Source organism: Mixophyes fleayi, chromosome 1 (assembly GCF_038048845.1).
Source record: "Mixophyes fleayi isolate aMixFle1 chromosome 1, aMixFle1.hap1, whole genome shotgun sequence".
In the NCBI taxonomy this organism is placed as follows: Eukaryota; Metazoa; Chordata; class Amphibia; order Anura; family Limnodynastidae; genus Mixophyes; species Mixophyes fleayi.
This window is the reverse complement of record NC_134402.1, coordinates 37,308,816-37,334,083: the sequence shown is the minus strand read 5'-3', so window position 1 is coordinate 37,334,083 and position 25,268 is coordinate 37,308,816. Positions and strand designations below refer to the sequence as shown.

General features: G+C 40.0%; 1 protein-coding gene across 2 annotated transcripts in view; it reads left to right on the top strand.

Annotated features, from left to right (window-relative positions):
* The window catches only part of SORCS2 (sortilin related VPS10 domain containing receptor 2), a 761,685-nt gene that overhangs the window by 398,763 nt on the left and 337,654 nt on the right, over window positions 1-25,268 (top strand). For both annotated transcript variants that reach the window (XM_075194428.1, XM_075194425.1), the window contains exon 3: window positions 3,269-3,368. In XM_075194428.1, the coding sequence (XP_075050529.1) occupies window positions 3,269-3,368 (100 nt within the window). The remainder of the gene's footprint in view (window positions 1-3,268; window positions 3,369-25,268) is intronic.

The window sequence follows — 25,268 nt, the reverse complement described above, 5'->3', positions numbered from 1 at the left end:
ATCTAGGTGAAACATAAATACAAGTTACACCTGGAAGCATTTGTAATATAATGTTTACCTTTTATACAAGAAGAGCACAATATAAATAGGGGTTCTACTAAATGTCTAATTGCAGAAAAAATTTGATAAAATGCATTTTAGTGATTTCCAGGTTGTTTTGTTAATCACCAAAATCCACTCAGAGCAAATGAGCAAATCAATACATCTATAAATCACCAGGTTTTCAAACCTCCCAAAAATACAGACATTGCAAAATGACTAGAATCACCAATTTCTCTGTGTTAAGAGGGATCTATGAAGGATTGGTTTAATAAATCCCTGTGTGGAAATCACTAAATGTGTTTTCACTAGTTTGAGACCATTAAGATAGTTTCAAAACCAACAGGATGAGTGAGATTAAAAAAAAAATATTTTCATGCATGTGCCATTTCAAATCAATGAGATTTCTACACGCTGAATACCCCACTAAAATGAATGGATCATTGAAATGAATGGGATGAATGGAAAAAGCTTTACTTCTTAATCATGAGCAGCATAAGCTATTTATATAGCGTCACTTATTCCGCAGCGCTGTACAGACAGAGAACTCACTGACATCAGTCCCTCCCCCCAGAGATCTTACAGTCTAAATTCCCTAACATACACACAAACTGAGAGAAACTAGGGTTAATTCAATAGCAGCCAATTAACCCACAAGTATGTTTTTGTAGTGTGGGAGGAAACCGGAGCACCCGGAGGAAACCCACGCAAACATGGGGAGAACATACAAACTCCTCACAAATAACTCAATAAAGAAATAATTAAAAAATTGGCCAGTCAGCACGAGTGCTGCAAAGACCATGCTGGTCATTTCATGTCTAGTACCTATAGGGGGGGAGGGGGAGGGTTACAAAAACCTACATGACCCCCATTCCCAGAGACTCCCAGCAACATGCTGAAAATCAGTGGAGCTCTTCCTGGAATACCTGGAGTGGCAACTTTTCTATTTTACTAAAATAGTGAGAACATATATATACACACAAAGACACAAATAGATTTTATTTAAAAATAAATCACACTCCAAACCTCTGTTTACCAATTTATTAAATATAAAATACTTTCTCCAAAAACTTCTTCTGTATTGATCCATTGTAGTCCAATGGGGGGGGGGGACTCCTCTTCACTGCTGACCAATCAAAAGCACTTTCCAACAGTAGCTACTTGTGATTGACTGGCAGTGAAGGGGACTCCTTGCTCTAATCCCACATCTGTGGGGACTAATTATATTAACCATGCTATGGCGCTCCATTCATTTCAATTTCCCAATCATTTCAATGGTGTTTCTATATGCAGTGCACACATTGAAATGAATGGGCCATTGAAATTAAATGGAAAGTTTAGATATTAATTCAAATTGATATTGAAAGAAAATCAGTGTTTGGATGATTAGAGCGTTTGATCTTTACACTTTTTAAGGCAATTTGTGGTGACTTTTTTGGGGATCGATTTTAAAACTAGTGATAAAAAGTTTCTTTAGTGGATAAACCTGACAATTTATAACTGCAAACGGACCACTATATATAAAGACATATGTTAGAGAACAAGATGACAAGATGTCAGTCAACCTGTGCCTGCTTAGTTAGAGCCTGGCATCCTGCTTTAGAGGAATACAATAGAGGATGATTTAAAGATTAAGTATAAAACTTTCAGTTATTTCATTTTTCAGTAATACGCAGCCTTTTTGTATATTTATATTGTTTTCAATATCAATATACAAAAAGGCTGTGTATTACTGAAAAATGAAGTAGCTTTACTTGCTCTTTAAATACACGACACAACACAACTTTCAATAATAAAATGAATTTAGCAATGTCCCTCTGTATCTTAAATTTTATTGTTTCCAACCACTATATTATACACAATTTGAAAACAAAGATTTTTTTTCTACATTCCGCAGCTGACACTTCCTATTTCATAATAGATCAATATTAAATATAAGAAATGTGAACTCCTTTAGAACAAACACAATAGTAATAAATAAGGCATTACACAAACTGTGGGAAAACGGAGCTATGTAGTGAATGGGCTGACTCAGGTTTCTTTATCGATAAAATATGTTTGCTGGGAAGTTTAAATATTAAACATAATGTTTCTTTATGGTCGAGCACATGGAATGATGTTATTTTTGCATGAGGTTTTGAGCTATAGGATAACATACTCTCCGTTTTCTCACACACCACATTTAATTCATCTTGTCTACACCGCTAATTATTATATGATGGGTGGCGGTTTGTGAACCCACCACAATGCTATGTGGTTATGGCAGGAGGGGACGTCTACATAGCTTAGCCATAATACCAAATGTGAGATGAAAAATAACGCTACACTCTGTAAATGTTAATAAACTTTGGGAAATGTAAAGAAAAGTTATATGAACAATAAAAGGCAATTTCATCACAAATTGTAACGTTAAGATAAACTTGAATAATTGGCTGAACCAAAGACTTGTAGTTTCCCAATTTTTTGAGATTATATTTATATAAATGTTCTAAAACAGAACAATTTTCCCAGTGTGTTTCAGTATCTATTCAGTGTTTAATTTCACTGGCCTGCTCTCATACCCCTTATAGACATATATAGCTGGCAACTGTCCAGATTTCTGATGGGGCAGTCACAATTTTCGGTACGGCCAGAAATGGATGTGGTTTGGGTGGCACGACCATGGTTTGGCCAATGGAGTATGACCTAATTTGTTGACATGTATGTTGGCACGTATGTGAATCAAAACCACTCTCTCCATCTTTATTTTTCATTCCTTGCAATGTATAATATATTGTGAACAAGGGTTTTGAGGCAACACAGTTACTCTTAAGCTATATGAACAGGAATAAGCATGGTGGCTCAGTGGTTAACACTTCTGCCTCACAGCACTGGGGTCATGAGTTCAATTCCTGATCATGGCCTTATCTGTGAGGAGTTTGTATGTTGTCCCTGTGTTTGTGTGGGTTTCCTCCGGGTGCTCAAGTTTCCTCCCACATTCCAAAAACATACTGGTAGGTTAATTGGCTGCTAACAAATTGACCCTAGTCTGTGTGTCTGTCTGTCTGTCTGTGTATCTATGTTAGGAAATTTAGACTGTAAGCCCCAATGGGGCAGGGACTGATGTGAATGAGTTCTCTGTACAGCGCTGCGGAATTAGTGGCGCTATATAAATAAATGGTAATAATAATAATAATAAGGTGGACGAGACTGTGTTTAATCCATGTTTATCATTTTTATATCGTACCAGGTCATCAGATTATGGAACTACATATACAAAGCTAAACGTGCAGCCCGGTGTAACTGCTGTGATTGACAACTTCTACATCTGTCCCACGAACAAGAAAAAGGTAGGATGGATCCCTGGTACGGTCATTATAAGACTTGATGAGTGACAGATCACTGTTGTACTGTTGTGGGAAAGTGATCTTGGTTGTATAGTGCTTTAGCTGTTTTTATTGGGTACTGGATTTGTGTAGGTGTCATAGAGACTTACAGTACATATAAAGCTATATCATTTTATTATTAAACATAAATGATATCTATGCCACATCTTTAGGACAATAATTACATCTGATGCAGCTGAAAATAAGTGATACTCCAACCATATAAGTTGCAGAGCAAGAGTGAAAAGCTGTTAATCACTCTCTGTCTGCTCCCTCCTAACATGACAGCCTGTTGCAGAGGAATGAACGAGATTACAATGTACATATTTCATTATCAGTTATTTTATGTACATTATTGAGCTAAACATTACACAGCATTTAATATATTTTATATCAAACAGTAATGTTACTTTTAAAGGAAGAATATCTCCTTTATTGGAAAAAGAAAAGATCTACCACATATTTTTTTAAAATTAAGTAAACTTTATGCTTATACAGTGGTGGATTGGTTATGCAAATAGTAGCATAATACAAAAAATATAGTTGATGACAAATGCCGTTTTACTGTTATTAAGGTTTACACAATTTGTGGTCTTTGAGCTGTTTTAGAACTACAAAACCCAGCATGGCCGCGTAGTGACACAGAAGCCGGGCATCCATAGATTTGCGGTAAATGGACAGTCTGCACATACAGTATGCGTTCCTGTCTCAGTGTGCTGCAAACCTTAAATAACGTGTGCAATATTCATGGAGTGGAGCAAGGTCATTGCAAGGTCAAAGCAATGCAAGTTTAATTTGTCGGAAGCGAGTGACCTAGTAAAGCTCTTTGTGTACTGAGACAAATGCATTTTTACTAGGGAAAACTAAACAAGTTTGCAATATGTGATACAAACTTATTGATTTCAGTTTCTGAACATTTTTAGACATTTTTTTTGTACACATCACAAGATCACAGCCATGTTTTAAATCAGATTTTACGGTTTCCCCTTTTACAATTTCCTCAGCTGGAATTGGCTTTGGGTAGAGAGAATAGCTGCCCAAAGAAACATGAAAAAGCTTAGGATAGGAGGCAAAAAAAAGTTTAAGCAAGTGCAAATGTTATTTCAGCCAGGGAGAAGGAGAGGTGTGTCTAATTGAGATAAAAGAAGGAGATCTGCATACTAACCACACAAATAACGCTCTGCCAATTTCTGACTCATTACTGCTTTGCTTAGAAATGAGCTTGCAGTTTGAACAAAACATTAATTGAAAAAAGAAAGACATGGACTTTTTAAAAAACAGCGTTTGTCTGGCACAGGGATCATTTGCACTCATTTTACTGTGGCGCACAGTATTTAGAGTGGAATTAAGATAAAATATGTTTTACATGTTAGACTGCTGCATTGCTAACAACCCTTAAATTATGTGTAAGTTTCATTGTCCAGTTAGTTAGACGTTGCCATACCTTCATGAAAGGCTCTTGACGTGAGATGAGTGTATCTATTAACAAGTTAGTGTGTTCAGTGTCTATTATACACTTTTTACTTTTTATTTATTTTTTAACAACATTGTTTGAAAATTAAATAACTAAAATGAAGAGTTTAGAGCACAATAATGCTCAGTTTGGGAGATATTATAATGGCAAAATACATGGGGTAACTCTATACTTAGCAGCCAATGTGATTGCTGCGGTGTCCCAAAGTTACCCCCAATCTGGCTATATCATACATGCTGACTTTTAAAATTTCTCCCCTGGGAGATCCGGGGCAGAAGTCATGTGACAGGTAATAGGAGGGGACATGGTGATGTTGTTGTGTCACCATAGCCCCGTCCCACTATAAAATGCCGAATTCCATGGTATTGAATGGTGGGGGCGGGGCTAAATGATGCAATTAAGCCCCGCCCCCACCATTTAATGCCGCCAATATCGGCGAACACAGATTTGCCTACTCCTCCGGGAGTCCGAGAGGACTCCCTGAAATTCGGGAGTCTCCCGGGAATTCCAGACATCATTTGAACTGCAAGATAAAATTAATGTAAGACAAAGGTGTACATACATTATTGTTATTATTTACTCATACCTTCCAACCTTTAGAGACATGAAATCGGGATAAAATAAGTCCTACCCCGGCTCCACCAAACCCACCTACAAATGAGTAAATGTGTGTGAAGCTCCACTCACTTTTGTTTAAGCCCCACCCCTTTTGTAGCCTGTGAATCAGGATGTCCCGTGGGACAGTGGAAGGTATGTTTATTTATTAATTACCCATTTTTCAATTTTAAAGTGTGGTTGCATGGTTCTAATATGCAATATTATTAAAAGGACAATTAAACCCATAACTATGACTTTTTAATATGTGTTTCTAAAACCTTTAAAAAATAATTTCTCATTTACATTCTTTTATGAATGGATTATGTACTTTTTTTTCCCATTCCCAATTCACTAATTAATATCTTCAGCTGGGATCTGCAGGCACTCGGTCATATTATCAGAATAATCTCCTGGACACCAGCTTATCACTCTCCTTTCAACAGCTTCCTGCTCGTTCCAACTGATGAGAAAGTGCCTAATTCTATAATGATTTCTGTAAGAATAAAAATAAACCATCTATAGATATACACTATCTTTTAGACTTGGAAATGTACCATGAATGCAAATAATAACAATATTAATGCATATATAATCTATAAAAAATAATGACTATGATGAGAGACAAAATTAAAACGCTCAAAAACGTGAACGTGTATTTCAGTGAGATCTTAAAAGAGCCGCATTCTATATCTAGTGGTTTAAGAGTTAACCCTATCAAGTATTTGTGTGTTATATGAAAAAACAGCCAGTATTTAACTTATGTGACAAATAATAAACTGATTTGCACCCCTTGTATTGTAACATGGTTTGTCCAGGAGCAAACTCACTTCTTTTTTTTTGCTTTGTTCTCCTTAATAACTCTGGTCCTCTGTTTGTTCCTCTGCTTGAAGCAGCGGTTCAAGTGGTTCAAGTGACACCTATGAAAGCTAATGTGATCCGTAAAGAAGGTCAGTTCTCCGCTGTCTGGCTGATGTGATGATTTAATCACTGACTTGAACCAGGCAGCGGGAGATTTGAAACAGCTGTTCAGGTGGAAGAATATTACTCTGGTCTGTCGCAACCATAAAATCAACAGTGTAGAAAGCTGTTTTCTATTATACAAGTGATTGTTAAGTGAAGATTGAGTAGATAAATGAATGCTTAAAACTGTATTTAGTTAGAGTGGTGCTGAGGAAACTTGTAAGGCTACTATTGGGAGGGCTTTGCAAAGAGTTCTCTATTGGCCAGCCTGGAAAATTATGTTTCATGACAATATTTCCTATTGGAAATTAGGGAAAAAATATGCCAGTTGTTCCCAAATTGGGTGCTGCGGTTCCCTGGGGTGCCAGGGTGTGAAGATACCGGGTTTATCATGCCCAATGCTACCCACTTCACGCTGGCTGGCCACCCACGGGTGCCATCCTATGCCAGGGAAGTCTACCCAGTACCTTCTAGGATTCGTATGGTCACTCAGGCAAATGCAGTTATAAAAATACAACAGTATATTTATTGTCATACAAACAACACTAGAATATTATGTACACACAGTAAATAAATGCCAGGCAGGTTTACCACACCATCTGTCCCTTACCCCACTAGTTTAAGGAGTTATAGTCACCTGGCTCTCCAGACTTGACAACACATGCATCTCTCTCAGCTGCATATGTAGACTCTAGTAGAGAACGACAACTCAAAAACTAGATCTTGCACCTTCATGAATGAAATCCCAGAATGAACATCCCCTCCCCCCTCGAGTGGCTCCTTATATCTCGGGTTTAATTTCCACAGTCTTCCCCTACCTGGGCAAACCCCTGGGTCTATTCTTCTTAACCATTGGTCAGTGCTGGACTAGGGATGGTTGGAGAGGGTAGTGAAGATGAGCTGTCCTTCCACAGAACCTCCCCTGTTAGATGGCCTGTCTGGACTAGCCTGGTGAGAACAATGGACACTAATTAGTTTTCCCACTCCAGCATCTTGTAACCTGATCCCTACCCATAATCCCCCTGGTTTCACTTTAAAGACAATGAATAACCTTGCTGCAAGTCATCAATATATAATACACAATATACATATTTATACTGAGCTACAATGTCCCCTTAGCCACATGTAATTGGACAATGCAGTTGTAGTCTGGTGAGCTGGGGAACAAAAGCAAGGGCTATAAAAAGTACTTGCTATAATCCACATTATGTGAGAAACGAGAACCAGAATGGTTAGCGCTATCACACTCGTTTCGTCACATAGGGCAATCTCACAGGGCCGGTGGTAAGCAAGGCGGGTGACTACTTGGTAATTGTTTTGGTTTAGGTGTGCTTTGTAAGAATAATGGAGACCCTAAGGGTGTCTCAAACTGACAAAGTTTGGGATCCACTGAAATAGGCCACGCTCTTATCCAAACAGATGACACCCATTTGGGGCAAAGCCACGCCCCCTTTCAGAATGTGAATACAGGGTGTGTTGGCAGGTATGCATGCAATGTACTGTAACTACAGTATATGCCCCCTGTATTCTGTGCGTCACTCTTATTACTACCCCTACCATCCTTCTCCTACATACTAAGAGAATGTGGGAGCCCTCAGAATTCCGGGACAATCCATTCCCTCTCCCCCATCATAAGGGGAGATGCAAACAGTGCTGTGTGTTGTCAATGAGAATAAATATGGCAGTGCTGCAAGGGTCTCTCATGGGAAGGGCTAATCCCTGCATGTACTTATAAAACAGGGTGAAAATCAGCAACAATAGGTGCAACATTTTATTAATAATGTTGTTGTGGGTTACCAGAGCCTACTGAATCCTGTGTTATAGTCCCAATGTTAGGTAGATGTTTCATTTATGTTCATGTAAAACTGCGGTTGCCACCAGCCTGATATACAGGTGTATTGATTTTCAGATTTCTATTTAGTTGTGAGTGATCTAGAAAACTAAATTAAAATGCGGGATCGACAGAAAGCGCCATGTTTGCCTATATTGTAAAAATAAGATAGCAATAGAAAGGGTTCTAGGAGGAAACAGCCTCAGCAGTGGTGTCACAGAGAGCAGGGGCAGGCTGGGCAGGGGGGCATCTGCCCTCTGGCCGGCCCCATAGTGGGCTACCTTCAGCTGGGTCACTGGGCCACCTGCAATTTTTTACCTTTAAAATAGGCTGCCGAGTGGAGTCTTGCCCCCCAAGCTGAAATTTGCCAGCCCTCCCCTGACAGAGAGGGAGGCCTAAATGTAAGTGTTTTGCCTTGTCTGTGCTATCTTATATGCCAACGCTTTCTCCAGTGTAGATTTCCATAGTACCAACCCCCAGTGTTTTGCATCTATGTCAAACAAATAGATGCATGGAATTAATTCACATCAAATTCAGTCTATGGTTTGATGATCGTAATACATAAAAAGTCTTTTAAAATATAAAACAGAAAGAAAGTCTAAAATCAGCAATATGCTCCTGTATTCTGACCATCTTCCAACAAAACAAGACCTATTGGGTGTGACTTTATGATGTGACCAACAGCAGCTTTGTAACTACATGTTTCCTTTTTCTGATGAACTATCTCCCCAATGCAACTTTTTTTTATAAAATCCTTCCCCCGAGGATAAACAGCTGTCACAGAGAACCTGTCATGTCTGGCTAGTCACAGTACTTGTTCAAATGGGTCAACAATCCAACATTCCGAAAGTAGATAACAATCATTTTACAATTCAAATGTCGAATGTATTATATTGTTAGGGTTAGAGTTAGGGATAGGCTTAGGGATAGGTTTAGGGATATTATTGTTAGCCTAATAATACTATTTATGTTATTATTGTCGATCATATAAATGTCAATCATGTAACTGTCAAATATACTGTATGTATCACACCCTTTAAATGTACTTTATATTCATTTCCCCAAACGTTCCCTTAAGCTGGCCATAGATCTACTAACCATTTATTTGGTACTGCTGGCAAAAGACCTGATTTGGGGCATTTGGCCACAACGTCAGGGTTTCTGAAGGAGGGCTGAACGAATGCACAGAATGTTTTCTGATGGATGATGATTGCACACACAAAAGTCAATGTGATTATTGTCGAATAGGATCTTGATGAAGTTTTTTAAGCAAAACGAAGCAAGTAGAGCTCATAATGCCCTGTCATCAACAGGTTTGAAATTGCAAGTCCAAGCAGCATATTGCAAAGGGGGTTCAAAACGACTGACATCTGCAAAGGGCACAGTGGTGGGGGCAGACAGCTATAGAGCACTGCATACATTCACCTTACCACGCAAGAGAATTCCCATAAACCACAGCTATGTTTAGATGCACTCTTCCAGAAAGTGTAGCTAACCAACAGCTATAGAAGATCTTCTGTCTACAAATGAGACCCCATAGGACATTTATATGTACAGTATATTAGATAAAGTTCACATAGGTAGACTTATCCTTTTACGATTGTAAATAAAAAGTTATATACTACCTTACAGTATGCATTTTTTCCATGATAGTATAAGTCCTATTTTTATGTAGAATATTCCATTTTTAATACATACCATTCTATTCCTGGTACCTCATACGTTTATTGCACTTAAATATTTAGAATACATCACATTCCATAAAAGTCGTCCCTTATAATTCTCTACTAAGTCTTATTCTGACCGAAAATGGGACATTTTCTCCACTACTTCTTCAGGCTTGCCGTCCATTAGATAGGTCTCTTTGTTGAAATAAATTTAGAGCTAGTTTACTGGTGGAGCCTGGTTGCTGTAAATCTTTCATCCTTTATTTCCAGACAAGCAGCCTGGGTTTTATAAAAACTACAGATGTGATAATGTAACAATCTAGCCAAAGTCTGTTAAAATGAAAACATTTGTGTCCCTAAGATCTAGAGGCACCGTAGTGGATCATTCACATCTTTTCTTCATTCTTCCTCCATGAGTACAGAAAGATATTTTTGATCTGGCCATTAACATGTTTTTTTTTCCCCCTGTAACTTCCTAGTGTCTGAACTGCTGACAGGTTGTATTTTTCAGGAAGGCAAAAAGCTGCACATTGAAAAGCCATTATCTTGCAGCGAGTGCATTGCTGTCAGTTAGACGTAACCTCTGACAAGTGCTATGCTATATAGCTAGATAAGCTGGGATGGATGAAAGGAAAGGTTCCCTTCTTCTAGACACACAGATACACAAAAAACAAAAGCATCGGGTTTGCTGTAATGGAAAGATTTAAACCAATATGTAGCTTTGACTGTGTGAAGATAAGGGCTGCAGAGAAGCTGGTGGGAGGTAGAGAACATTGTCACTTGTCAGTCTGGTATCATCAGTGAGCATCACACATGGCAGTTTAGTAAAACACACTTTTGTATCCCGGGCTATGAACAGATAACACCAGACAAGATGAGATGATGGAGCTGGGTGTGAGTGAACCAATCATGTCTACCAATCAGGTTGGATTGTTTCCAGCTTTTTAATATGGCAGTGGGTGCTCACATTATACCCTCGGCCCCCATATAACATGCATAGACATGGATACCACAAATATTTAGGGATGCTCTAGCATACCTTCTAACATGTCTGTGCCCGGCAGCGAGACAGGTGGCGTGACCACCTTGTATACATATTGACATTGCCGGTCTTAATTCAAATAAGCCTACTTCTAAACACACAGTAGTGGTCTGAGATTAAATACTCTGTGCTGCTCTCAGCATTCTAATGCTTTGAGTGTCTACTAGTTTCCTAATCCAGATCACCTCCTCTCCTGTCTGTCATTATATCCCTAGTTTATTGAAGAAAAAAATGTAATAGTTTTTCTGACCCTGGTCAAATGCACCTAAAAATACTCATTAAAATGAAATACCTTACAGAACTTGATGATCGCACTGACGCCTTGGAAACGGTCATTGGCAGAGGTCACCCAAAAGATAGAGTCCCTACATACCCTTATTGTACTTTGGACAAGGTTCCTATTTTGTACATTCTTCTGGTGGACCATTGAGCCATTCGTATTCAGAAATCTTCATACCCTCTGTGCCACATAGATGCTGGCGCTTGGTGACGACACATGTTTAGGTTCAATCTTAGATGTCTGTTCTTCGTTGGTTGTTGCCTTGTGTTTTTCCCTCCTTTCTTTTTCTCCAGGTTCTGTGCTCTCAGCTTTATGCTGTTGACTCACCGAGGGTCAGGACGCCTTACATCAACGCTGAGAGCTTCGCCTTGAAACGTTGACTCTAACATGTTTCCTTCCCACCCATATGGTTCCTCTTGCCCTGCAGTCATGGTTCAATTTCCTGTTATATTTTACACACATTTGTTTTTCCCTGTCTCACATAATGCATCATTGACTTATTAATGTTTTGCTGACTACTATTCACCATCTTCTCCATCCTTGCCGATCCCTTTTTCTTCCTCTCATTCCCCTCTTCTTCTTTTTTTCCCAATCTCCTCATCCTGTCCTGCCTATCTGTCTGTTCTACATTTTTTTTTGGGCCCTGTGGCCTTTTGCTCGGTTAGAGAGGCCTCCTGCCTATACCCATCTGTTATCATGTTCCTTAAATTACTTAAGGGGCTAAACACTCCCAGGAAACACTCCATTCTTTTAGCGGCCCTTAAGAATCTCATGCGGACGTAGTCCTCATGCCAGAAACCCATCTAGTTTCCCCACATGTATCTTTTCAAGCTAAGCTCTTCTCCCAAACATTCATTGCTTCCACCACTTACAAACACAGGTGAGTAGCTATTCTGGTTTGCCAACCTGTGCCTCTTGTCGTGCAGCACTCGGTTACAGACCCGGATGACAGATATTTAATGTTAGTGGGCACCCTGGGTCAGCTTCCTATCACCCTAGTCTGCTGCTATGCTCCCAACGCTGGTCAAATCCCTTTCCTCCAAAAACTCTTCAGTCTCATTGAGCAACATGCTAAGGGCCAACTGCTTATGGAGGTCCGACTATAATATGATGCTTGATCCCGGCCTCAGCAGATCCCTCACAACCACTGTCTCTTCTTTACCCTGTGCTCATCGTTTACGGCTAGCTAAGAGGTTTTCTGCTTTACTCCACGAGCATTCTCTTTTGGACTCTTTTGGAGGTTGGTTCATGGCACTGGTAGAGGCTACACTTTCTTCTCCCACCCACCATGGGATCTACACGCACATAGACTACTTCCTTGTTGACTGCCGTTTAGCTTCCATACTTTCCTGTGCTGAGGTTCATCTGTTCGCTGGACAGATCACCTGGGGGTGTTACTCCAACTACATGTGGCAATCTTCCCAGACGGCTCCCCTCTTGGGGGCATATTTAACAATTGACGGTATTGCACTATCGTGCACTTACCGTGTAATTAGGTAATGGAAGTCTCAAATTGATATTTATGAAAGCTCCATCGGACTGTTCAATCTCCAAAACCAGTAATTTTCTCTGCACTTCGTTTTTTCTAGCAGTCACCATACAACAGTATGGTGACTGCTCGGGGCCGGCATTTAACAAGTTCCGAAAAAATAAATTTTTCGGAAACTTGTAATGTAAATGTACCAGCTGCTGGCGTACTTCATCGGAACTGTTACAGAATCCTTTCTTCCTCGGTATGTCCAGCTCTGCTACGGAGAGAAGAGCTGGACAGCGCATGTCCAGGGAGTGATCTTGTGATCCCTCCCTGTCATCTGATCTCATTTCAGACTACAGATGCAGAAACACTAGTCTCGTGTCTGTGCACAGCCTGGAGGTCTCTAGACTGCACATGCGCAGTTGCATCTACAAATGAAAAAAAAAAGAGGAGGAGGAGATGGGAATACAGCGCGTCCGAAGAGGCAGGGGTAAGTATGATTTTTTTTTTCACAGAAACAGCAGATTATCGGGACTGCTGTTTCTGTGCTCCGGTTTTGATAAATTTGAGAAATGAATCAATACTTATCCGTCCGATAAGGATTGATAACCATTTCTCTATTTCAACGATAAATGATAAATGTGCCCCTTGGAGATTAGATGACTTTCTTTTGCTCAGCCTCGCAACTTGTCAGGAATTGAAAGAGGCTCTCACTGATTTTTTTGCTCTCAATGAGTCGCTTGACCTCACCCTGTCAACAGTGCGTAAGCCTCATAAAGCCACCATCCGTGGCAAACTCATTTGTATAGCTGACGCTCATCAACGGGAAGAAAATGAGTTTATCGCAAGCGTAGAAGCTCAACTCCTCTCGTTTCTCTCTCAACATAAAGACTCCCTTGATGTGGGAAACCTTCAGGAGTTGTCATCCATGAGGGGCCAACTCAACAGGGTCTTATCTAAGAAAACAGCAAGGTCCCTGAAATGGACTCAGCAGCTCTTCTATGAGAAGGGCGATAAGGCTGGTTCCCTCCTGGCCCGATTGGCTACAGCTGCGACGTACCGGTAATGCGATCTCCTCCATAGAGAGCTCCCAGAATTGTATCTATCACCCTGACAAGATTGTCATAGAGTTTTATCATTTGTACTCTACCCTCTATGACCTGGACGCCTCCCACCCGCCGCCTTGTGATCTTTCCATCTATTTTATATAAAATTCAAATCAGAAATGGTATTAAACAAAGGACTAGTAGTTTTGTGTAGATTTTGGACTTTGTATATTGTTCTACATGAAATTGCTTGTTCTTTGTTTATTACCATTTCTGGTTTGTCTTTCATATTACTTCTCTTGCGATGTTACCAAAAAACAGTGTTTAAAACAAAAAATATAGCAAGAATAATTTTACAGTAATCATTATGTTGCAGTTATATACAGTTCATACATTCAAAATAAAAAGCAGGCACTAGAAATCAGAGCCCTCAGTTGCCATCTGTAATTTGAAGATCTATACATTAGCATCCCTTGGACCTGAACACTGCAATATTTAGCATTACAAGCTAGTAACATACAGTTATTAAATAATCACACAGTGTCGGATTTGACAGGTTCTACCAGCTTGGAGGATTTATTGCAGGTGAAAATGAAAGTTTATTGATTCCCTTGTGCATGCACATATTAATACTTAGCTCAGCAAAAACAATGACTTGCTAAATGAAGAGTTTGAAAAGTTTCAAACTCATTTAATGAATTTTGGTTTAAAACAGATTGAAAGTCTGTCTTATTCTATGATTGGGTTTAAACATTTCATATTTATATCTGTGCTTTCCAAAACAATTGTCAGTTGTATTACTACAGAGAACATCTTGCACCTGATGAGTTGGTAAGAAATTAGACATAATGTATACTAAAAAAAATCTGCACGTACAAATTGTAGTTTTACGCCCAAACGCTGCATTGAACACATCTTAAGACTGTCCAGGTCTTCACCAGTACCATATGCGCCCCTCTACGCCATCACACATCACAAACACCTACGTCCTACCAGGGCCGCTGAGAGGAACTTTTGGCGCTGTTACTGCAACTTTTTGGGGCCCCCTCCATAGCTACCCATGACAGAGCTTATGAATTGGCGTGATGATACCGCATCGAGGGCGTGACTATTCCTCTATATGGGTATACAATTAAAAACATGCATTGTCCTGTACAAAATAATGCCATATATAACATCTCAACATAGTATATTTCACATCAGCTCTAAATCATACTTGTCCACTCTCCCGAAATGTCTGTGAGCTTCCCGAATTCTGGGTAGGTCTCCTGAACTCCGGGAGTGCAGGCTATTCTCCCGCATCCTGCTCACTTCCTAGCAAAGTGGACAGGATGGGAGCCCCTCCATGACGCCAGTCACTGTGAATCGCCTGACTTTGACCCAGCCCTTCACAGCAAAATAAGGCTTTTGCGTCATTGTGTTGCGGACAAAATAATGAGATACGCCGCGCCGTACCTCGTCAGGTCCCACACTTCATCTCCCGAAAGGGAGGTGTAAACAGTTACCAACTAAGATTTAAATGGGGCATCAATGTTCTAAATGGCAAGTTTTTAAATATAATTATATTCAAATAAGCTTTATTTTTGCTTATATGTAATTTTATTCAACAGTCAACATCCCTTTTACTTTAAGTTGCTGGTAAGGTGAGTTTCTCGCCTCAGGTGATGTTCTGTAACAGGTGGTTGTGGGTGAAATTTAGCTTTGTATTCACTAAAATTAAAAAAAGCAAAAATATTTTTTGGGGCTGTCATGTCCAATTGCCCTGGCCTGCTATCACCGCCCCATTCACCCTTGCTGCTGCCTGTCACATCCACCGAGATCCATGAGATGCAGGGTGACATGTCAGTGAATGACCAAACCCATACTTGCCAACTCTCCCGGAATGTCCGGGAGACTCCCGAAATTCGGGTCGGTTTAACGGACTCCCAGTTGAGCAAGCAAGTCTCCCACATCCCGCAACTGCCTGGCCATGAATCGCGGTGAATCACGGCATTATGGCCCCGCACCATAATTGGGCCCCTGCAGGGCCTGAGCAGCCAAGGAAGGTCCTGGATTTAGTGGCTCTGCACACATTTGTCCAAACCTTTATAAATGCAAAGTGAAGAAGTTCTAGCAGTCGCTGGTACCTTTTAACCAGTGGAACATATTTTGCCATCTGAATGAACATAGTTTGAACAAAATAACAATTTCAGAGACTGCCGTTTACAAGGATGCACTGGCCATTATATAAATTACCGGATAAGAATAAAAATATACATTGTGTAGTTTAAATCTGAAGAAAGTCATGATAGGTTTAGTAAATTAGCAGAAGATAATCACACGTTGCATACAGCTCATTTGCTGTTCATTTCCTGAAGAATGTGCCGAAAGGATACCGCTCTTTCCATGTGCTCCCAAGACTGTAATTTTCATGCAGAGGAGAGATAGTGCTACAGATAACCTATGTAATAACCAGTATCCCACAGCATGTGTTTAAAAATAATGAGGATGTCCTTTTTCTTCCACTGCTAAGTGAAATAGCCGAAGATCCACGTATCTCAGGTCAGAATGAAAATAAATTGTAAATTCCATTACGGCAGGCTTAGACAACCTGTGGATCTACAGTGGCTATGGGACTACAAGTCCCAGCATTCCCTACCAGGCTGAGCCATGCTGGAAGTGCTAGTTTCACATCATCTAGAAAGCCACAGGTTACCAAATACTGGTCAGCTTTATTTTATCACTGCGATTTAGGGTTTATGTACCACCCCCTCCCTCCCCCCACTGCAGAACAACATGGTTTGGACAAGAGGAAAAAATGTACCCAATAGCAGGATTTACCCCTAATACAAAATCAGACCAATAGGGCACAAGTACAAATGTGCTGTAACCCATAGCAACCAGTCCTTTGTTTTCATAGTCTAACTAGAACTGCAGTCAGAACAAATGATTGCTTACTGTTACTTTCTATACATTTGTATTTTGTTAAGTCTCTCAGAATAAAATGCTATTTTCTGTTTTTCTCTGTGTTTGTTAAAGGTCCATGCCATTAAGTAATAATTACATTAATTACATTACAGGCTGATAATAAAGGTGTAGAACTTTAACCCAGCCAATGCATTACTAATGCCCTGTTCTGACATTCTTATTATAGGCTAAATAAATTATATTTAATATTATTATTAGCATAAACTTTCAGTTGATAATATTTATTGTTTTTTTGTATTACCATCCATACCTGAAGTCAGCCTTGTATTTTAAGTAGAGGTTAAAACTATTTCTGTGGTGAAAGTGACAGGTTAATATATCTTTTAAAAAGTTGTACTGTGAAGGGAGCTGAGCTCCAGTGCTTTGACTGCTTCTCATAATATGAAGAGAGCTTCTACACGGCACACAGACAATTAATATAGTGGAGGGAGCTGTTGTGAGGCACATATAGACAGGTAATATAGTGGAGGGAGCTGTTGTGAGGCACACATAGACAGCTAATATAGTGGAGGGAGCTGCTGTGAGGCACACATAGACAGCTAATATAGTGGAGGGAGCTGCTGTGAGGCTCACATAGGGCCTTATTCTGAGTTAGGAGCAAAGAAAAGAAAAGGAGCAACTTTGCACCTGGACAAACCATGTTATTTTTTCCACGCAAGGAAAATACTGGCTGTTTTTTCATGTAGCACACAAACACTTGATAGGTTTATTTTTACACTGAAATTAAAGTTGATCTATGACATGCCGTATCCCAACTATAGATCTCTCCCTACATTTTAAATTTACCCCCCTCTCTAATGCAACATGGTTTTGCCAAGGTGCAAATCTGCTCCTTTTCTTTGCTTTGCTCCTAAATCAAAATCAGGCCCATAGACATCTTATATTGTTAAGGGAGTTGCTGTCAGGAAAACATAGACAGTTAATATTGTGAAGGGAGCTGCTGTGAGGCACACATAGAAACCTAAAATTGAGAAGGCAGCTGCTGTCAGACACACATAGACAGCTAATATTGTGAAGGGAACAGCTGTGAGGAACACATAGACAGCTAATACAGTGGAGAGAGCTGCTGTGAGGCATACATAGACAGCTAATATTGTTAATGGAGCTGCTGTCAGGTCATCAGACAGTTAATATTGTGAAGGGAGCTGCTGTGAGGCACACATAGAAACTTAAAATTGTGAAGGGAGCTACTGTGAGGCACACATAGACAGCTAATATTGTTAAGGGAGCTGCTGTCAGGCACACATAGACAGCTAATATTGTGAAGGGTGCTGCTGTGAGGAACACATAGACACCTAATATAGTGAAGGAAGCTGCTGTGAGGAACAAAGAGACAGCTAATACTGTGAAGGGTACAGCTGTGAGGAACACATAAACAGCTAATACAGTGGAGGGAGCTTCTGTGAGGAACACATAGACAGCAAATACAGTAATAAATATAAATATTATATTTTATGACAGATCTTCTTGAAGTGTAACGGACTTTTGTTGGATTGCACTGGAGGAGACACAATCAGAAATACTAATAGTAGTACTTGAGGCTTCACATTAATGGCCAGCCTGACTCTTGATTAGTAGCAGGACTAGGGTGACTACTAATGGCCTGAATTGTATATTATACAAGTAAAATGGAAACTGCCTTATATGCTAGTTATAGTAGTCAAATCAGTGTTCGAAGTGGAAATATAAAAGTGGCGGTATTCTGGTTTAATGAAATCTGCATTGTAGACTAGTTGAATGGGGTCTACATTAAATATTGGCCAAATGGGTCTATACTTTATGCTTTATGGGTCTGTCTTGTATACTGACCCTATGGAGTTTTACACTGTATTCTAGTCAAATGAGGTTTGCATTGTATTCTGCCAGATGGTGCTCTGCATTGGACACTGGTCAAATGAGGTTGGTGCTTTAAAACGAGGAATAATTTGGGCCACCTAACAAGGCTGTTTTAGGCTGTATGTTATGCTTGCTAGTATGATGAGTAAAATCACCCTGGCACATAATATAGGGAGAGGAAGCATTGACTGTCTCTTAATTTGAGATTTTTTATTTTATACTTATTATTTGACTACCAAAGGATGGCTGTAAAAACATCTGGGGGTAAATGTATTATGGTCCGATTTTTGCAACAAAATCGGACCATAATACATTTACCCCCTGGTCTAAGCAGGTTATTCTTCATATTTATATTATTAGCCAATACAGCTCTGAATAAATGGAACCACTGTATGCCATGGTACTTTATGAATAAAGATTGTTTAAAACTACTATAGTGCAAATTCTAGTTCCACAAATAAACTATTTACCCAACAAGCATCATGATAAAATAGGTTTACTGCGCCTGGTTTTTACGTTCTAATAAAAACACTTTTTTATTAAGTTTTGCCACAAAAATAACACATATTATGTTTCAAAATTGATTTATAAAAATTGCCACCAGTTCTGCCAGACTTGTAGACTTTGTAATGAATACTGTATTTTGCTGCCAAAAATTGATAGTCGCTAGATGCACAAAAGATCACTGTTGGCACAGGCACTATGAGAAGTGTGGGAATACAGTTAATATCATGCATAGTTTAGATGTGTTAAATACATTGATTTTTGCATTGGGTTGAACTGTGTAAGGCTTACATAAACATCGCATATCTGTGGAGATTAAGCTGCGGGCACAGAAGGCCTTGTAATGTAAATCTGCTTTTATCTCAGCTATGTAGGTCATTTGCTGTACTTGAGAATAATACAGCATTACTAATTTAATTAATCACCTTTTCATTTTTCTATGCATAAGCTAAAAAGTATGGACATTTGGATGTAATAAATGTGTGTGATAAAAAGGTTTTAGTGCTTGCATTTCTTCACAAAAGTACTGCCTTAACTTAAAATGTACCTGACGCCTACAACGGAGGCAGCCATTTTGTGCGCTGAACCAATAAAATGCAAACATCAATTCATCACTTAAGCATAAGACCAGGACCGTCTTTCCGACTGGGCACCATGGGCAGGTGCCCGGGGGCCCAGCGGACAAGGGGGCCCAAGGCAGTACTCCTATAAAAAAAATAAGAAAAAAAAAACTCACCTTTTGCGGTCACCTGACTGTTGAGGTCAGGTGACGATCAGGCTTCCTCCCTGGTCCCCTCTCCCGTGATGCGCTCGCAGTGAATGTTGGGCATGATGACGTCATCACGCCCGACATTCACTGCGGGCACAGCATGGAGGAGCGCAGAACAGCGACGGAGAACAGAAGAGCATTCGACTCGAAGAACAGGGCGATTGTAAGGTAAGTTAAGGGGATTTGAAAAAAAAAAAAGTGATTTTATATATATATATATATATATATATATATATATATATATGGGCCCCGATGCACTGCTTTGCCCGGGAGCCCATAATGTCATTAAGATGGCCCTGCATAAGGCAGAAAGTTACTTGGTCCTAGTGAATGAATGGGCATACTGTTGGTTCTGCCAGTAGAATTGCTGGATCTACTGTGTATAGGTAACAGATATACTATAACAGATGCTGGTGTTCCTCAAACTGACTTGCCTCCTGCTTAAAATTCATACTATGGGTCATTAAGTAAAGTAAGGCAAAAAAGGAGTAAAATTTCTCCTGGACAAACCATGTTACAATGCAAGGGGTGCAGATTAGTTTATTGTTTTACACATAAAGAAAATACTGGCTGTTTTTTCATGTAGCACACAAATACTTGATAGCTTTATTTTTATACTGAAATTTAAAGTTGATCTAGTTTTAAATTTACCTCCCCCTTCAATGCAACATGGTTTTGCCCAGGTGCAAAGTTACTCCTTTTTTATGCGTTACTTTCCTTACTGACTCAGGCATTATAATTTTAGCGAAGGCATGTAAGTGCTAGGTGCAAATAGGCAGTTGCGTAGGGCACCATTGGTTAGGAAGTGCTTATAACTCAGAATGAGTGACATAATACCACTCATCCAGAGTTATGATGTCACAGGCAAACGCCACATTCCCAATCTAAGCAGCAGAGGATGTTGCCCCCACCTTATGCCTGCTGAGGTAAGAACCAGCCGGAGAGGGGGTGCAACGCTCGAGGGAGTGTGCGCTACTTCTGAGTGGGGGGGAGGGGGGTGCAACTATGGCCGACCCTGGCTACATCATATGTTTTATAACTGTGTGAAGAAAATTCTCTCACACCTGGACATTAAAACTACGCTGCTCCTAAGAGGATGGAGTCTTCAAATGTTTTCTGTTAACTGGTTTATTGAGTTATAAAGGCGGAAGCAGTGAATGTTATTTTCTCTACAAACTTTTCCTGATGGAATTATAGGTCAGATCTGCAGATGTTCACAACTGGTGGTCAGACACGTTTAAAAAAAAAAGAAAGAAAATAAATATTTGTATTTGTTGGGAATCCATGTCCCTTTAAATGAGTTCCTGCACACAGTAAGGTGAAGCCAGCTACACATGTTTATGTAGGTGGTACATTCCCTGCAGCTGGGCACTGCCTGAGGACACAGACCACAGGAATCTCAGACTGTTGGGAAAACAGCTGCAGAGATGTAGTGGCTTTTCCGCTTTCTCTCCGAGCTGGGCTGATTTTTTTCCATTTCTGGGAAGAGAAAGCTGTGTAACATTACAATAAAGATTAACATGTCCTCTGTTTGGGTGTATTAATACATTTTATTGCAGACCTCATGAAATCATTGGTGACACATCTGCATTATCTCACACAATTCAAGCGAAAGAGAAATCAATTTCCGCGTTTTGGCCGTAAAATCGTACAGTGGAATTTGGCCTTAAGTGTTGCCAGTCCGGCTCCAACCACACACCACGTAGTGGAGCTGACCGTCGACATCTCATCTCTGTTCAGCCACAAGATTTACATATACACTGAGGAGTGGTGACCTGTTTTGAAGCAAAACTTTATTAGTGCAACATTTTGGAGCAATTTTTACATCTCTTTAAGGTTCCAATATTTTTTTTTAATTAATTAAAGACATGCATCCATTGAATGACACGGTGGGTATGAAATACATTTGTTGGACAGCTGGCATAAGTTCTATACAGCCTGTGGTTCTCCAGAAGAGGCAGGGCATAAAAACAAATACAGATAGCATGAAAGGAATGCTTTTGTTTAGCAGTCTTTGCATGTATGCCAAAATGTCATACTCTATGACCAAAGAACGATCTACTCTTCATCACATGACAATACATTCTCTGAAGGAAAATAATCATAAAAGCACAGCTTCCTATAAATAGCAATGTACACTCAGTGGCCACTTTATTAGGTACATCTTTCTAGTCCTGGGTAGCTTTTGCCCTCAGAACAGGCTGTATTTTCCATGGCATGGATTCAACAAGGTGCTGGAAGCATTCCTGAGAGTTCCTGGTGCATGTGACATGATAGCACCACACAGTTGCTGCAGATTGGTCGGCTGCCCATTGATGTTGCAAATCTCCCATTCCCCAATGTCCCAAAGATGCTCTATTGGATTGAGACCTGGGGGTAAATGTATCAACCTGAGAGTTTCCCGGCGGGTTTGAAAAATGGAGATGTTGCCTATAGCAACCAATCAGATTCTAACTGTCATTTTGTAGAATGTACTAAATAAATGACAGCTAGAGTCTGATTGGTTTTTCAAACCCACCGGAAAACTCTCAGCTTGATACATTTACCCCTTGGTGACTGTGGTTGTGGAACCAGCTTGCCAGCTTGACAGGAAGTGTGCTTTGTGACATGGCGCGTTATCCTGATGGAAGTAGTCATTAGACGATGGGTATACTGTGGCCATAAAGGGATGCACAAGATCAGCATCAACACTCAAGTAGGCTGTGGCATTTAAACAATCCTCAATTGATATTAGGGAGCCTAATTTGTGCCAAGAACACATTCCCCACACCAGTATACCACCACCAGCCGGCACCGTTGACACAAAGCAGGAGGAAATTGTGGATTTATACTAGAGATGGGCGGGTCCGGTTCTCCGAGAACCGAACCCACCCGAACTTTGGGTATCCGAGTACCGAGCTGAGCAGCTCGGTACTCTCCCGCCCATTCCGAATCCAAATCGAGGCCGAACGTCATTGTGACGTCGTCGGATCTCGGGGCTCGGTTCTCGCGATACTTCAACTTTATAAATACACGCCTCCACAGCAATCCATCACCATTTGACAGAGGGAGAGAGCAGGGTGTAGTCATAGGCTAATTAGAGCAGGGACAGAGAATACAATATTGTTCTTGCAATTGCTCTAACCAAAATCGCTAGTGCAGAGAGGAGGATAGAGGTGTATTATTTTTTCTTCATATTTGGCACTCCCCAGCGCTTTTGGGGTGTCCCCCATAATTGTGCATTAATATTTCTGGCTGTCAAAAGTCATATCTGTCAGCAGTATCTACTAAATAATTTTTAGCACTCCTCAGTGCTTTTGGGGTGTCCTCCCTAATTGTGCATTAATATTTCTGGCTGTCAAAAGTCATATCTGTCAGCAGTATCTACTAAATAATTTTTAGCACTCCTCAGTGCTTTTGGGGTGTCCTCCCTAATTGTGCATTAATATTTCTGGCTGTCAAAAGTCATATCTGTCAGCAGTATCTACTAAATAATTTTTAGCACTCCTCAGTGCTTTTGGGGTATCCTCCCTAATTGTGCATTAATATTTCTGGCTGTCAAAAGTCATATCTGTCAGCAGTATCTACTAAATAATTTTTAGCACTCCTCAGTGCTTTTGGGGTGTCCTCCCTAATTGTGCATTAATATTTCTGGCTGTCAAAAGTCATAACTGTCAGCAGTATCTACTAAATAATTTTTAGCACTCCCCAGTGGTTTGCGCTCAGAATGAATTCAAAGCAGTCCACATATGATCTGAATGAGCAACCAGGTTCTGTCACCAGTCCTGATGTTAGTGGTCCCAGTACGTCATCTGGCCAAGGCGATGTCAAACAACAGAGTGTTTTCAAATTAGTGCAAAAAACAAAAACCAAAAAAAATTTTACTGTATTGAAGCGAAAAAGAAGTGTAACTGAGCAAAAGTTAAGTGACGATAAAAAAAAAATTGCAAGCATGCCATTCTACACACGCAGTGGCAAAAAGAGAATGAGGCCTTCACCTTTGGCTATTAGTGGCAGATCCCAAAAAGTTACCCAGCCTACAATTGGTGCACAACTACTGTTACGCGTCAAAGCCGAGCTGCAAGATAACAGTGAGGCATTACAGGAGAATATTTGCTCTTATTCACAAATGACAACAATCCCTGTGGAGAGTCCATCCAACAGTGGGATGTCTAATCGTGAGCATTCTGCTGATGTGTGCCTTAATAGCCCGAGTGTAGCCGGTGATACCCAAATTGAGGATGCCACTTTGGAATTAGAAGAGGATGAGGGGGAGATTTGTGTAGGCGACGAGGGCGCTAATGATGATGTTGATGATTATGATGCAGACAGATACCAAATTGCCTTTCTCAATTTCTATTTATATTCTAGATTATATAACGGCTGAATAGTTTTCTATTTTACTCCTAGTGGAGAGAGGATCTGATGCAGACAGATACCAAACTGCCTTTGTCCATTTCAATTTATATTGTACAGTATATAACGGCTGAATTTATTAGTATTTTATACAAGTGGAGGGGGGCCTAGAGAGACAGAAACCAAACTGGCTTTCTCCATGTCAATTAATATTGTACAGTCTATAACGGCTGGATTTTTTGGTATTTTATACAAGTGGAGGGGGGCCTAGAGAGACAGAAACCAAACTGGCTTTCTCCATGTCAATTAATATTGTACAGTCTATAATGGCTGAATTTTTTGTTTTTTTAAAAAAGTGGAGGGGGGGCTATAGAGACAGAAAGCAAACTGTCTTTTTCCATTTCTTTACATATTTAACTATAAGTGTAGGGTGTAATATACATCCAAAGACGATGGCTGCATTGCCAATATGCATAGAGGGATAGGAAGACAATCTGTTTTGTGTGTAGAATAAATGAAGGCCTACCAACGAAGAATTAAACAGTTTTTTTGGATGATTTATTACCTCAACAATTAGATTACTTATCTCTAAAACAGTTGGAGCACTAAATTGGGTTATTTTAGGCACAAAAACATGTATTTTCCAACAAAATAGCAAAACAAAACCAAACAAAACCAAAACCAAAACCAAAACACGCAATGGCGGTTTTGCAAAACCAAAACCAAAACACGATGGTAATCCAGATCCAAAACCGAATCCAAAACCAAAACACGGGGGTCAGTGACCATCTCTAATTTATACTGTTTTTTTGCCATATTCTGACCGTACCCTCAGTACGTAACAGCAGTAAGATTTGTCAGACCAGACAACGTTATTTAAATCTTCAGCTGCCCAGTTTTGTTGAGCCTGTGTCCACTGTAGCTCAGTTTTCTGTGGATCCCGGTGTGGTCTTCTGCAACTGTAGCCCATCCACTTGCTGTACATGCTCTTCTTGATACCACTGTCGTAACGCATGGCTGTTTGAGTTACTGTCGTCTTCCTGTCAGTTTGAATCTATCTGTCCAGTCTCCTCTGACCACTC